The 17,207-nt window shown below is 37.3% G+C and overlaps 1 protein-coding gene across 2 annotated transcripts in view; it reads left to right on the top strand.

Annotated features, from left to right (window-relative positions):
- The first annotated feature begins 307 nt into the window (after positions 1 to 307).
- Positions 308 to 17,207, top strand: part of LOC125260383 (inactive dipeptidyl peptidase 10) — an 84,615-nt gene continuing 67,715 nt past the window's right edge. For both annotated transcript variants that reach the window (XM_048178709.1, XM_048178710.1), the window contains exon 1: positions 308 to 571. In XM_048178709.1, the coding sequence (XP_048034666.1) occupies positions 533 to 571 (39 nt within the window). In that variant the 5' untranslated portion in view covers positions 308 to 532. The remainder of the gene's footprint in view (positions 572 to 17,207) is intronic.

The raw sequence follows: 17,207 nt of genomic DNA on the forward strand, positions 1-17,207 counted from the left end.
GAAGGAGACATTTCAATTAATACAAAAAGCTTTTAAAAATATATTTTGCTGACCCAATAGATAAAATACACTGAAAAAGGTCAGAGGGACTCAAATCGTTCCAGTTTCGTGGAATGACTCCTATCTATCTATCTATCTATCTATCTATCTATCTATCTATCTATCTATCTATCTATCTATCTATCTATCTATCTATCTATCACTTCCAGCTCACTGTTAATCAAGAGTGTAGTGACTGATCGCTCAGACACAGTGAAATTACAAAAAGGGGCTGAAGCCAGAAGAAGAAACGTGTTGTCTTGATTAATATCCTAGTTGGTCAATAGGCACTGACACTGTACTGTGGGAGGGAGGGATGGAGAGAGAGAGAGAGAGAGAGAGAGAGAGGGATAGCCAACTTTACACCATCCTATTAAAGAGATCCGCCAGTTGGGTGTGCAGAGCAACTTGCAGCACCAACTCAAACAAGGCTTTCAAGTGCTGGAAGAGCAGTGAACTGCATTAGGAGATATCGGTGCTGAATCCTGCAAACATGATTGCCACCACACAGCAGAATATGACAACGGAGCTGGTAAAGCTAAACAGCATGTTTTATCTTTCGCATGAACAAAGACTAAATGCAGACTGACGATAAAACGCGTTTTGATGCTGTTTTTTTACACATCTGTGTGAACTAGAGCCGCAGCAAAGGAGCGCGTGCACGTGCGAGAGAATACAAATCTGTGCACACGACCCTTTCATACCCTGTTTATAAACTGTATCTAAGCTTGTTTGAAGTAATTTATCCGTCAAAGTACATTAAACACATGCTTGTTTAGCACAGGTGTTGCTCACATCGGTTTTCATTCATACTTTCAGAGGAGCTGTCCGTATCCCTCCGTGTTTCGCTCCGTTACACCAGTTACTACTGCAGTGCTTTCCATGACTCACTGATTAATTGAAGTAGGGCTTTTCCGAGAGAGCTTACTATCTGGCGGCCGTTTTCAACTTCTTCTTTAAGGTTTTAATGTCTCTGAATTCGAATGTGTGTTGTTTAGTAGCGCAGTCGAATCAGACAGCTGACTTGAACTGATGTAAATTCGCTGTGAAGATTGCAAAAGCTGCTGGACGTTGATCTCAGAGCCGTGATAATCTGAAAGAAACTCAAATGAGACTCTTTATCCATCTACACAAATATCTGCTTATGAGCCAATGACGAACATTTCTATTAGGTTATTCAAAAATGCATTCAAATTGAAGTTCATACAAAAATGACTCTACACTAAAACGTTTAAAAGTCATTTTAATATTATTTATTATAGGATTTAAAGTTTTAATAAATGTCCAGATGTTGCTATGAGAGAAAAATGTCTTATTAAACGCTCAAAAAAAGAAGGAAATGGTAGTATGGCAAAAATATTTTTTTTAATTTTTGAGTTTGCCATATCAAAGTGTTGGCAATCAACATGCAAAATGCCATTTTGTTGTCATGTGACTGAGAAAACATCAAAACAGAGATGACCTCTTTATGACTTTATGGTTTGTTTTGCATTGTGCCATTGTTTTCATGCCAATTATGCAAAATTAGGCTCAATATATTTACTGTAAAATTCTGCATAAATCAAAGTTAGTAAATGACAAATAGGCTATTGAGATCCACCTTATTTTTAAACGCAGAAGTAAGCTGTTTTCTGTGAACATATAGCCTCTACAGGATAACAAAGTGCAGTAAACAGTAAAACTATTTGCGCTACAAACCAGTGTTTATGATTACGATAATAAATTAAAAATAATGTGATAAAAAATAACCGTTTTCAACATCAGACAACATAAACTGTTCTTGAATGCATATTCAATATAAAAATATATAAAATTAAAAGATGAAAATGGTTGATTTACATAAAAAAGAGGTTTATATATGGTGCTTAAAGTCACTGTGAAATCAAAATTCACAGTTCCTTTTTTTTTATGGAATGTTGCAGTATTCTAGTGCGGGACAACCTGTCACTCGCATGACATCACAGCAATAGCAAAAAACAACCATCCAACGATCCAATCAATTCTCAATTCACCCTACATTTTGTCTTGTTCGAGAAGTTATTTCACTCAGATATTCGTCACAAGAAAAGACTATTAAAAGTCACGTTTCATGACGACTTTAATTGTTGTGAAAATAATGTCATCAAATCATAAGGTTCTTCACTTTTCCTTTGACTTTAGGGTGAAATATGACTGGGACATGTTCTTGACAGATTTCACCCATATGAATATTATTTTCACATCCCTTTCAAATACAGATTTGTATCTCCTTTCCAAGAGCTCTCACACTAGCGAATACTCCACCTGGTCAGTGTTTGCATTTTAGTTCTTCATGCTGCACTGATAAAGATGATCACCTAGCTAGCGAATGGCACATATTTCTAAAATGTTTATGTAAGAGCCTATTCTAAAAGGTTGTTAGAGTGTAAAAGAGTGTGAAGTAGCAGTGTTTCTCATATGGTTGCAGGTGACTCATATGATGCATCTTCAACTGAAACATAATCAAATCACTCCCTCCCTTTGTAGTCTCCACCTCATTTGCATATCTTCTGCCTGGTGCCACCACCATTAAAAGCAACCTGCATGTGTAGACAGATGGCGATAAACGGCCAGAGAACTGCTGACATGTCAGAAGTGTCACCGTGACAAAATGTTATTGTTGTTTCTGCATTCGTGTTTGAGAGTAAAAAGGGGTAGAAAAATAACAACAGTTAAGTCTAGGTGCAAAACGCTATTGCTGTCAATACTCTGATGCCAAGAGATGTCATAGAAAACAGGAAATGTGCAGTTTCTATAAATCTATTAGGCAATGTCTCCATTATAATAAATTATATTACCATGTATCTAATGAGTGGGAATGTGCATACAGTTCTGTTTCCTGGAGATAAGAAACACCCAGAGTAATTAGTTTCTTTTTCATTGTATTTCCCTTCATATCTGAAAACTAATATTCTCCACCATTCCTGTAATTTGTTTTTCAAATAACTACCACACTGATTCAATGTGTAATTAGTAGAGCTGCACAATATATATATCCAGAAATTATCAAAATATGGCTTGCGATAACAGAATGATTTTAATACTTCAAAAAGTTACGTAAGTCAACATTTTTTGTTTTGTTGATGCAGATAGCAGAGAAAAGACTGGACACATGAGTGTTACATATGTGTGATATGCATAATGTTAAAAAGAGTTAAGCGCAATAAGCCAGAGAAAATAACTTCTTTATAAATTTCTTTGTTCTGCTGAACACAAAGGAAGATATTTAGAAGAATGTCAGTGACCAGACAGATCTCGCCCCCCATTGACTGCCATAGTAGGAAAAATAAATACTATGGTAGTCAATGATGTTTGGTTACTGACATTCTTCCAAATATCTTCCTTTGTGTTCAGCAGAACAAAGAAATTCATGTTTGGAACTAGGGCTGCACGATATATATCGCGATTTATTGCAAATTTTATCACATGCGATTTGGCAAAGGCTGTGATTATTTTATGCGCAGCTTGTCAGAGCTGTGATCAGTATTAAAGGTGCCCTAGAATCAAAAATTGAATTTACCTTGGCATAGTTGAATAACAAGAGTTCAGTACATGGAAATGACATACAGTGAGTCTCAAACACCATTGTTTCCTCCTTCTTATGTAAATCTCATTTGTTTAAAAGACCTCCGAAGAACAGGGGAATCTCAACATAACACCAACTGTTACGTAACAGTTGGGAACATTAATATGTATGACCCAATTATTTGCATATGCCAGCCCATGTTCAAGGCATTACACAAGGGCAGCCAGTATTAACATCTGGATCTGTGCACAGCTGAATCATCAGACTAGGTAAGCAAGCAAGGGCAATAGCGAAAAATGGCAGATGGAGCAATAATAACTGACATGATCCATGATATCGTGATATTTTTAGTGATATTTGTAAATTGTCTTTCTAAATGTTTCGTTAGCATTTTGCTAATGTACTGTTAAATGTGGTTAAAGTTACCATTGTTTATTACTGTATTCATGGAGACAAGAAAGCTGTCGCTATTTTCATTTTTAAACACTTGCAGTCTGTATAATTCATAAATACAACTTCATTCTTTATAAATCTCTCCAACAGTGTGTAATGTTAGCTTTAGCCACAGAGCACAGCCTCAAACTCATTCAGAATCAAATGTAAACATCCAAATAAATACTGTACGTACATGATCCGAAGCATGCATGCAGTATGCATGACGAACATCTTGTAAAGATCCATTTGAGGGTTATATTAGCTGTGTGAACTTTGTAAATGCACTGTATTATAGTCGAGAGCTCGGGGGGCAGGGAGCGCGAGATTTAAAGGGGCCGCAGTCTGAATCGGTGCATAGTTAATGATGCCCCAAAATAGGAAGTTAAAAAAATTAATAAAAAAAAATCTAGGGGGTATTTCGAGCTGAAACTTCACAGACACATTCAGGGGACACCTTAGACTTATATTACATCTTGTGAAAGAACGTTCTAGGGCACCTTTAAATGCTGCTCCGTCTGAAATCCAGAGGGCGTTCTCGCACAGAAACTCCAAATATGCCCTGCCTCAGTAGTAGATGACAAACATCATGTTAATAAATGCTTCTCATGTCTGGAAAGAAACACGTGTTGTTTGACGCGTGTTGCTTTTTCAAATGTACATTATAAGCGACTCATTTGGAGTCATACTTCATTGACAAGCTGTGCATAAAAAAAAAAAACAATCGCAGCCTTTGTAATTTCATAATCGCACTAAGAATCGTGTTTAAGCGCGATTTCAATGTTATTTTTCGTATTGTGCGATACATCGTGCAGCCCTATTTGGAACTACTTGAGGGTGAATAAATGATGACAGAATTTAAATTTTTGTGTGAACTAACCCTTTAAGTGAATGTAAACAGTTGAGAAAGAAAACGTGTGTTTAACAGTAGGCTATATCCGAGCCGTGCAGCTCTTAAAGTGACAGCAGCCTAATAAACCTGCTGCCACCTGTGTCATTAATATTAATCAAACAACAAAAGAGAAATAGAAAATCACTCACTGCTCTTGACTGAATAACTTTTATAGCTTTAATAAGAATCAGTGTTTATTTCTTTCGTAGAGTGAAGTCTAAGCTGTTTTATTTCTACATTTGATTATTTAATTTCTGTTTTGTACATTATCGTATATCGCATCGTTTAACAGGTTATCACATCACACTTCTTCAATAATGTGCAGCCATATCAATTAATGTGCAGATATCATTGAACACTATTAGGAATTATATTAATAAGATAAATTTTTAGTGTTGTGTTTTTGCTTTCCTTAGTGTTTTCACTTTAAGATGCAAATAATTTATTTCATGAGTGAAAGTGACTAATAACAGGGCGATTACAGTGATAAAGTGAGTAGTATTCAGCTAGTCATGTACTAAAATTCAATTGGTTTTATTAGGTCAGTGATATGATTTCAAACATATTTACAAAAGTACTATTCAGTTTTTTTATGTATAAAACATTGATGACCTTGAGTGCACCTTTAAAATGATGGGTTCTCATCTAAATGTTGAGTGACAGGAAATGGTTCTATGGACATGACAGGAAGGTTTGAAATGACTCTCTCCTCATGTCAGATCAACCTATGTATGTTTGCTGACCTTAGCAAGAAAAGATCCGTCTCATCCTGTGCACTGGAATGAACCTTCCAGGTTACATTTTGCAATTGGAATGAATAAGCACTATTTGCTTAACAACATGCTACATTAATATAATATAATATAATATAATATAATATAATATAATATAATATAATATAATATAATATAATATAATATAATATAGGTAAAATTTCTTAAGCATTATTTAAAACTTTAACTAAAATTAAAAAGAAACTGGAAAATATAAAAAATAAAATCTATAATTCAAAATATTAATTTAAAAACTCTATAATAGTATCTCAATGACACTAAATCTAGTCCATCAAATAATATTAAATGTTATGTGTAGCAAAATCCATCTGAAAAGTGTTATCCATCAAAAAATCCTATAAACCATTTTGAGATACATACAGTGAGGAAATGATATTTAGAATTCAATCTTTTTTCCATCGATAGGAGGAAGGTCTCCTGAGACAGCGACCACTTTCTCACCTGCTTGAAATGTTAACGTGAATGATTCCGTGCTGGAATCTCATTAATTATGTAACTGTACTTTGTGTCATTGATTTGATCTGCATAACAACCTTTCCAGCCATTCCTTTGCTTTTGCTCTATTGACGAGGAGATGTTTCACATCAAGCATTGACTATTTATGAGGTTTTGGCTCAAACAGCCAGAGTTGGCTGTAGACTAGTGCGGTTCCTCTTTGCAATTTCAAATGCAGCCATAATCTGGATCTTTGCCCTTTTTCTGATCACACTATTTAGGAGGCTTTAGCAGTATTCAGAAATCTGTGACTGCAAACACCTCCAGTTAGATGTTATTTATTCAGAATGCAGATTTGCTTTCTGATGGTAATATTTCATCTCCTAAACCTCAGTAGAACCAATGCATCTCATTACCGCCGCAGGAAAACCATGATTTGCGCTGACTTTGTGTTATCCGCTTTAGGCAGATACTCTGAGCACATCCTGACAGTTACCACTAGACTGATCATGATTGAGTGGGCTTTCTGTTTGCTTGAAAGATCCTTAATAAAGCATTCTATGTCTAATATCTTTGTGAGTAAGGCTTAGTGTCTTCTCATTAACCAGATGCCAATTAAATGTGAGTCATATTTCTTAGACACTATTGGCTGACAGCTGTAAATGATTCATCCCCAAAACTTCTATGTTGCTGATGGCAGTACTTTGTATTAATCAAAACTTTTCCTTTTTTGCTTTCTCTTTCAATGCACGCAATCTGTTAATGTCCATGATCTATCTATCTATCTATCTATCTATCTATCTATCTATCTATCTATCTATCTATCTATCTATCTATCTATCTATCTATCTATCTAAATCTGTAAATTAACTATAAAAAATGTTTTGCCATCAATCAGTGTTGCTCACAATCTGCACTTGTCACTGTGTCTTTTTTTTATTCATTAATGATATAAATATGGACCTGAGCATCTGTTGTACACTTAAAATAGAGATAAAGGTAGAGATAAAGGAAAAGAGTGGAAGAGAAAGTAGTAAAAATGATGTGTGAAAAGACAATCCAGGGACTGAGAAAACGTATTGCAAACCATTGTAATCCACTGTTGAAGTCAATCAACAGATGTGACTATATTAGAAAACATCTCAAGTCCATTTATATTTGTACTCTGAGGTCGGTGCTTAAATTGCAGTGATTAGTCAGACAATTTGCATGCAGTGACATCTTTCAGAATGAATTGTGGGAATTAGCTTCCTCTCATTACCACAGTAAATGCGAAATATAGAGCCCTGTCACATACTACAACGCTCACTTGTATTCTGTGATGATTTCTCTAAATCATTTAATTGTCTAATGAGGATTGGGTCACACTTCACATTATTGTGCTGAAATGTAATTATATAAGCAAGTACTGAGTTAAATGAATTAGTTACTTAAAGGTGTCATGATTCCAGCCTGTATTCCCCTGTCTTGGGGTTAAGGACTATGTTGAAGCATTTCTTTTCCATTGTTTCCATGTTCTTTTCCTGTGTGTAGTTCCCATAGTGATTCATTAGTTCACACCTGTTCGTCATTAGTGCTTGTTACCTTGTGTGTTTATACCCTCTGTTTTAGATGCCTTGTGTTGGTCGTTTTCTTTGTGAAGCTGTTACATTCTTGTTCCTTGCATTTTGTTTCTGTTCCTTATTTGGATTTTCAATGTGAAATATCTTTGTGTTTTTGGAACAAGTGTTGCTGCATCTGGATTCTTGCCCCTTTTCTTCCCTGCTGCCTTGTAACAGAATGACTGACACAAGGCAACACAAGGGTTTACATGACAACAATGTACTTGTACTAGTTTTCAAAAACTCGCACTTTGAAACCTGATTTCAAAAGCTTGCGTTTTCAGGCCGCCAAAACGCATAAAAAGTTTTCTGTTTTTATTTGAAATGGTGTTGTGTAAATGGATCCTTAAATACAGGGTATAAATGCACAAGGTAATGAGCACTAATAACAAAGATGTGTGAACTAATGAATCACTATGGGAACTAACAAAACAAAATGCAAACAGGAACTACATACAGGAAAAGAACACAGAAACAACGGAACAGAAACACTTCAACATAAAAGTCCTTAAAGGTGCCCTAGATTGTTTTTTTTACAAGATGTAATATAAGTCCTAGGTGTCCCCTGAATGTGTCTGTGAAGTTTCAGCTCAAAATACCCCATAGATTTTTTTTTTATTAATTTTTTAACTGCCTATTTTGGGGCATCATTAACTATGCACTGATTTTTTCAGCACGGCCCCTTTAAGAGATGCGCTCCCTCTGCCCCACGAGCTCTCGACTATACACATCGCATAAACAAAGTTCACACAGCTAATATAACCCTCAAATGGATCTTTACAAGATGTTCGTCATGCATGCTGTATGCATGCTTCGAATTATGTGAGTAAAGTATTTATTTAGATGGTTACGTTTGATTCTGTGTGAGTTTGAGGCTATGCTCTGTGGCTAAAGCTAACATTACACACTGTTGGAGAGATTTATAAAGAATGAAGTTGTGTTTATGCATTATACAGACTGCAAGTGTTTAAAAATGAAAATAGCAACGACTCTCGTCTCCGTGAATACAGTAAGAAACGATGGTAACTTTAACCACATTTAACAGTATATTAGCAACATGCTAATGAAACATTTAGAAAGACAATTTACAAATATCACTAAAAATATCATGATATCATGGATCATGTCAGTTATTATTGCTCCATCTGCCATTTTTCGCTGTTGTTCTTGCTTGCTTACCTTGTCTGTGCACAGATCCAGCCGTTAAGACTGCCTTTCCTTGTCTAATGGGCTGGCATTATGCAAATATTGGGGTCATACATATTAATGATCCCGACTGTTACTTAACAGTCGGTGTTATGTTGAGATCCGAGTGTTTTCCGGAAGTCTTTTAAACAAATGAGATTTACATAAGAAGGAGGAAACAATGGAGTTTGAAACTCAATGTATGTCTTTTCCATGTACTGAACTCTTGTTATTCAACTATGCCGAGGTAAATTCAAATTCTGATTCTAGGGCACCTTTAACCATAAGACAGGGGAATACAGGCTGGAATGATGACAAAAGATAGTGTTTTTTTTTTTTTTTCCAATGTTGAAATGTATATTTTTTTTCAATGCTGAAATACTTATTTTGAAATAATATTTTAAATAATATACACCCATTTAACACTGTCACGAATCCTGTCAGTTCTGGACTACACTTCCCATAATCCTCCCTGCCAGTCACATGCACACTCCACAACAATCACCCGTTGCCACATACAGCTTAGCACATTATCTGGACTATTTAAGACTCACTCACACACCACCTCTTTGCAAAGTCTTGATTCACCTTGTGTTCAATTCGGAGCATTTTCCTGTATTGATTACCTGCCTGTTTCTGATCCTGTTTGCCTTTCGTGTACGACCCTCTGCTGCCTGCCTTTGGACCTTTTGGATTGTTTATTGTTTCCTGGTTTTGTGAGTGATATCTGCCTGCCCTGACTACTGCCTGTTTGCCCCTGCTTTGACCCTGCCTGTACGACCACGCTCTTTTATAATAAAGCTTGCAAATGGATCTCTGCCTTAGGGCTGGGCGATATATCGCATGCAATTGTCACGCGCATTTCGTCAGTAAAGCCGGTTCCCTGATTACCGCTAAATCGCCATGACCTGCTTTCAAATGGAGCGGCATTTAATAGACAGAACCGTAGATCACTGACAAGCTACGCGATATCGCGTTCATTATCGAAGGCGATTCATCTGCGATAATGAACGCGATATTGCGTAGCTTGTCAGTGATCTACGGTTCTGTCTATTAAATGCTGCTCCATTTGAAAGCAGGTGATGGCGATTTAGTGGTAATCTGGGAACCGGCTTTACTGACGAAATGCGCGTGAAAATCGCATGCGATATATCGCCCAGCCCTACTCTGCCTGAGTCCCTGTAAAAAAATATATTTTCATGATTTATCACATTTTTTCTTTTGTTAAATCAACTTAGATAATTAATGTGGTTCAGGCAACATAATATTTTGAGTTTTTGTTGATCGGCAATCGCCTTCATTGTATTAACTCAATAAACTCAATTTTAAGGTAACCAACTTACTTTTTTAAGTTAAACCAACTAATCTTTTTTTTTACTGTGTAGAAATGTAAATGTGTGTTGTCTCATTAACTTTAAAATATATTTATTTAGCAGACAATATAATTTATTTATTTCATCATTACTTATGTGTAAATTTGACATTGTAATACAAACTTTTCCAGAGAGTTTACATCACATAAATCTGTCATCCTTGCTTACATTTGACACGTGTGATTCACTCAGTGGCATGAACACCATCTCTGAGTTGTTTTCCTGTCTGTAGCTAGAATGAGGGAGACAGTTTTGCGGGGGCTGTCACGCTCCATCCACGGGGTCCTTTGTGAAGCCGAGGACCTGTGGGCTGTTTGAAAAGTGCAGGAGGGCGGTAAGACTTTCTGACGGCTAAGGGAGCACATATGCGTGACTCTGAATCTAGAGCTACACTGTGGATGGATAATGAAAGGTCTGCAGGTGCCTTCTCTCCACCTCCTCTTGTAATGACATCCTTCCCATCTGGCCAGTGACAGCTTCTGCAGGAGCAATACAGCAACATAGTGTAACTCGATATCAACAACAGGCATTAAAACTGTAAAAATGTGAGAGAATTCAGTATTCAAATGATGTAATTTAGAGGAGAAATCATGCTACACTACATTCGCTGGTGTCACGAAGTTACACACAGGGGGTTATTGTATGTAGGCTTTCTTGGAATAGAGTTTTCAGTCTGGATAATGTCACGGAAGCTGAGCATATGGAGTTCACCATATGTTTGGCACCAATGTGTTGAACTCACATCAAGTCATTTTGAATGTACAGCTGGTCTGTTTTTTTTGTTAGTATACACTGTTAGAATGTTTTAATTTGATCTTGAATGCTGTTAAAAGCGAAGCATGTAATTTTTCCGTTAAAACACCTTCTATCCCTGTTAATGTGCACAGGCAAATATGGTTGATTCCCCAGAGCAGTGAAAACTCTGAGGCTCTTTGGTGCTATCACAAGACACTGACCATTAGTGTCATGTATTTATTTATTTTCACCGAATCAGTGTTCTTGCTCCTAAAAACAAACATTTTGGAGAGAAAACACTAAATTTAAATGAAATCAGTACGCAAATTGGTTAATATTAAAGTTGAACAAGAAACAGCTAGTGCTTTTTGCCATTGCAGCTATTTATCTGCAGCGAAAGCACAAGTGCCGGTCTATCTGGGTTCACGAAACCATTTAGCTTCGGAGTCCACAGGGCGAGTACCACAGTATGTACAAAGACCATAAATTATAAGAAAATTGCCGACCACTAAAATATTGACAGGCTGCTCACTTGAAGTCCAGCTCTCCCTCTCTGACTTCAGGCCTGTTGGTTGTCACTCCTGAAAGTCGTTCTTCATTTGCATAAAGTTAAACATATCACAATTTTGTCACGTTGCTGGACACGCCTACATCCTGTCGTCAACGGTCACTGTCACTCATGTCGCAGGAAAATACCTGCCCTCCATTGAAATTAAAGGATTAGTTCACCCAAAAATTTAAATTCTGTCATTAATTACTCACTCTCATGTCGTTCCAAACCTTCCAAGACCTTCGTTCATCTTCGGAACACCAGTTAAGATATTTTTGATGAAATCCGAGATCTTTCTGATCCCCCATAGAAAATGCAATTACCACATTCAAGGCCCAGAAAGGTAGTAAAGACATCATTAGAATAGTCCATGTGACTGCAGGGGTTCAACCTTAAAGCTGCAGTCTGTAACTTTTTTTGGTTAAAAATGATTAAAAATCCATTTTTGAGCAAGTACATAACCAGCCAGTGTTCAAAACTATCTCCTTACTTTAGCCCGATTCACAGGTAATGCTAATATACACTAAATACATAGACATACAATGCTGATGTTGTTAACATTAACAGTTTGAGAACAAATTATAACAATAATAATAATTAATAATAATTTAATCATCACTGGTAGTGTGATTTATTGCTTTTTTTCTCAGTTGGTCAGAACAAAAGTAGCAGACGTGTTACCTGTTCATGTTCAGATGACATTTTCCAGTGAAAATTCTTGTTTTGGTCATACTTCCAAGACGTAGAATCTGTGATTCTGAAGTACAGTATCCACACCGATGCGGTGACTGACAGCAAACATTAGATTCATCTGCGCTGAGGAGCCATGCCAATACACAACCCACGTAAAGATAATTCCACAAATAACTGCAACTGCGGGTTTCAAACAGAGATGGCGACAAAGAGGCAAAACTGAAAACAATTTCTTCTCTTCTGTGTCAGTCTCTGATGCTTTTTCCATTGTAAACACAGTGCAGAGAGTCCGGGTCGGAACCATACCTGTCAAAATTTAGATAATAAAATCCGGGAGATATCAACAGCGCAACTAGGTTGTGGGTTGCCAGATTGAGGTCACAAATGGGTTGAAATTTATATGTTGTATGTTTTGATTGTCTGAGTAGAATGTGTTTCATACATGATCTGGCAACTGGACAACCTTAGATTAATATATTGATGTGATTATTCATATAACGAGGTTTGGGCCATTCAAATTACGAGAGTTTCCCGGGAGAAATAACAAAACAGGAGTGGGGCGGGATATGGATGTAAAATATGGGAGATTCCTGGGAAAAACAAGAGTGTTGACAGGTATGGTCAGAACGCCAGCTCAGTATAGGCTGGCTCCTGTGTCAGCATCACATGCATGCGTCGTGCTGCTCACGTGAACAGCATGTAGTCACATGGACTATTTTAACAATGTCTTTAATACCTTTCTGGGCCTTGAAAGTGGTAATTGTGTTGTTGTCTATGGGGATAAGAAAGCTCTTGGATTTCATCAAAAATATCTTAATGTGTTTCAAAGATGAATGAAGCTCTTATGGGTTTAGAACAAAATGAGAGTGAGTAATTAATGACAGAATTTTAATTTTTGGGTGAACAAACCCTTTAATTAATGCTTTATGAATGTATAAGAGCACAAAACTGATGAGAGCAGCTCTGGTGGAGAACAGTGACTGGATCTAAAACCTTCAGATGACACACAGCTCATATCTCTGTCACTATATGTTACTGAAACCAGAACAGCTCTCTCGTACTGTATGAGGTGACAGACAACTAGTTGTCCAGTCCGGTTCTGTTCACACAGCAAGGACTTTCCGAGAATGCAGTTGTGAATCCTGAAAATTTACGGGTGTGAGTTTGGTTATAGAATGCAGTTATCATTGCCATAAATAACTGTGTGTGAATGGGAAAAATCTGAGAAATGTCTGCTTGTGCAACTGAAAACGTTTGTGTGCTCAACTAGCTGTTGTAAATATCTAGTTTTTCCGTGCTCACCTGAACATCACTGATCGTTCCCTATGCAAATGTAAACACAGAGGCTACGTAATACGATTATTCAAATATCTGCTGTTTTCTCTCTATCTTAACTTCTGGTAAGGAGCTTTTTGAATTCACTGCGTGTATAATGATTGGCTAAACAACAGCAATTATTTCCTGGCAGCAATCTGTGCAGTTCTGTAGCTGATTAAATTATGTCTGTCTTAATTTGGGTTGCTTGAAAAAATCTTCCAAAAAAAAATTAGAAAAGAAAGAAAAAGTTGTCAGTAATGTGGATGGACTTTTTATCCTTCACCCCTGGAGATGTTTTCTAATTGAAACAGTCTTGTACACCAAAACAAACCATTTGTGTTCAATGCTTACTATCATTCAGAATGACTGCATAAATGGTGTCTGTCAAACCATTTTAAACACCTTCTGCTATTTAATGCTCCTCGTTTATCATTAGCTAACACATTGACTAAATAACACATTTAGGGGCTCATTTTATGGGAATCGGTTATGGCCCCATCAATTTAGTCAGCTTCAGTCATTACAGTTAGACATGTGGTTTCAGTTCAGTATAATGTATTTGTCAATATTAATTTCATATGCATTTATTTACCAACTGTAGCTGATATTTACTGGATTGCAGGTCATTTGTTTGCCCTCGGGGGCTTGAAAGACAGGACTCCAGCATATGCTCCAGGATTATGCAAAGCTCAGATGCTCAGATGTGATTCGGCTCAAAGTCATTTTTCATCATGGCCAAACACTGCAGCTCAGAAGTTCCCATGAGTCTCATTTATGAATTACTCTGTCCCCACAGAAGTGGGCAGAATCCATAGAGAGCAAATTGAAAATTGTGTTGTTGCTTCATTTAATGTTTTCCAGCTGGAATGGCAACCATAAATTGATCCACTCAGAAATCAGTAAGGTGTATGTGTTTACTTCTCATTTTCTAAAAGAGGTAGAATTCATATATGACTGTAGCTGATATCTGTGAATATTTTACAGATTAACACAAGGGGTCTTAAACAGTATCTATTTTAAGTTTTTTACTCTAATTTGTATGAATTTTTACAATCTCATTAGTACTATTTCATACGATCTGCTTACGCCCCTCTAACGGTTAGGTTAGGTTTAGAGAAAAATCCATTGGTCTTTGTAATAATATAGAAAAATATATATACATATTGCTCTCAACATAAGAGTCTCATTTGCTCAAAGACTCTTATGTTGAAGTGTATTTTCTATTCCCATTTTTCCTGTGTTTCACTTGCTATGTTTGCCTGGGGCACGTTCAATCTCAAACCGGTGCGCAACATTTTGCTACAGTTTCCTGGTTGAACGAAATGTTTCCTGGAAACGGTGTGCAACGGGGTTTGAGATACGTTTTCTCTTGTTTGGTGGGTGTGTCAAAAATGTCAGCCCAATCGGCAGCAACATGTATATAAACCACATAGTATTAAAGAGACAGCTCGCACAATGGGTCCAAGTACAGTCGTTTACAAACGTGTCTGCCGCAGCTCGGTATACGCAACAATCGAAGATATTAGAAGACATGTTTGTTCTAAGAGTTATATAGTAAAAATATAGCATATCAATTCTTCAAAAAGAACACAAAGAATGGCCTTCTCAGCTGCCATAGTTGCAACTCTTGCGTCATCAGAACAGGTTGTTCAACACACCACCGTTTCCGTTTAAAAAACGTTTTGCAATGTTTTGTCGGGGCTGAACACAGCCCTGGTTTCACTAGACTTGTTCGAGATGCATCGGCGCTGGGCAGAACGATTGGCGTATGACATCAAAGTACCATGAGAGCGATTCAAAAGCATGAGTCGTCGAATGCTCCTCCAAACGCTCTCGTGGTAATTTGATGTCATACGCCGAACGGTCTGCACAGTGACGATGCATCTCGAACAAGCCTCTTAACTCCCTAGTTTGTCTCCATAGTTACCATGTTTGTTGCTATGGTGAATAATTACCCTCACCTGTCTCTTGTTAGCCCCATATTATCTTGTGTATTTATATTTGCATTTACATTTTATCATTTAACAGAAGCTTGTATCCGAAGTGACTTATGAGAAGAACAATAGAAGCAATCAAATCAACAAACTGACAAAACATTCTTGAAAATGACTAAAGACTCAAGAATGGCTAAACAAGAATTTGATGAATTTGATGCAAGCTGCTATTGGCAACCAGTGCAAATTGATGAAACTAGGTGTGATGCGTGATATCGACTTATTAAAGACCACTCTCTGATGCATTCTGGATCAGATGCAGAGGTTTGACAGTACATGCTGGAAGGCCTGCCAAGAGAGCATTACAATAGTCCAGTCTGGATAGAACAAGAGATTAGACAAGGAGTTGTATAGCATGCTCCTATAGGAAGGGCCTTAACTTCCTAATATTGTATCAGGAAAATCTGCAGGACCGGGCAATGTGGTCTGAATCTGCTCGGAAGAATGTTGGAGCCACCCCAATCGTGAATCGTAAATATTCAACATGTTGAATATTGGTACGAAACTGCTCCGAGACTAAGTGAAGTTCCAAATGCAGCTTCATTAGAGGGACAATCCAGAACCGTAATCCAAAATAACAGGCAATCATCGCAATTTCTTTCTGCCTATTGTCCGCCATGTTTATTCTGAAGTCTCGAGAGACTTTGCGAGATTACCCGTGTTCACAGTCAGAACTCTGGTTGAAAATCTTTTTGTGTGTGGTGTGCTGTCTTTGTCACATCACCAGGAGCAAAATGGTTAAATCTAGGTTTTTTTGTCCTCATGTTTGTGGTCTCTCATATTTTGAAAATCTTGTAAGATTTTAAAAATCTTTTAGTGTGTACCCAGCATTAGCTTATCGTCAATCTCAACTCTGAGGCTCCTGGCTATCCTAGAAGGAGTTATGGATGACTAACCTAGCTGAATGGAGAAACTGTGATGAAGTGTTGGGATGGCTGAGATCACAAGCAAGCTGTCTTGCAAGGTTGAGCTGAAGGTAGTGGTCCTTCATCCAGTCAGAAATGTCTGTCAGGTAGGCTGAGATGCAGCTACTGTCAGATCATCTGGCTGGAATGAGAGATACAGTTAGTGTTATCAGCATAGCATCAGATAGGAAAAGCCATGAATCTGAATGACAGATACTAATGATGTCACTTAGATGGAGAAGAGAAGTGGTCCCAGCACTGAGCCCTGAGGCACCCCAGTAGCTAGATATTGTGACTTCGACACCTCACCCCTTCAAGGCACCCTGAAGGCTACAATAGTGTTTCCTGTGTTGATTGCCAGGTCTTGTCCAGTGATGGCTGTTTTGTTGATGTGCTCAGTTTTGTTCCTCATTGCTCTGTGTTTCCAGTTCTGCTTCTGCTTCTGTGTTTCTCTGATATTTTGTGTTAGTTCTATACATCACCCTTGTAAGACTGTTGCATTTCTGTTTAGATTTGTGTTTTCCTTGGATTATCTTCAGCATTGATGTATGTTTTTTGTTTGGATTTTTGGCACCTGCATACCTGCTTTTCTCTGTGTTTTCTTGATTAAAATTTGCTGAACTTAGATCCTCGCCTCTCCTCTTCCCTGCCACTGTGTAACAAATCCATTTCTAATCCCTGGTTATGGCCATTTTTTGAAAGCAAACATATGAATCAT

Source organism: Megalobrama amblycephala, linkage group LG24 (genome assembly GCF_018812025.1).
Source record: "Megalobrama amblycephala isolate DHTTF-2021 linkage group LG24, ASM1881202v1, whole genome shotgun sequence".
Lineage (NCBI taxonomy): Eukaryota > Metazoa > Chordata > Actinopteri > Cypriniformes > Xenocyprididae > Megalobrama > Megalobrama amblycephala.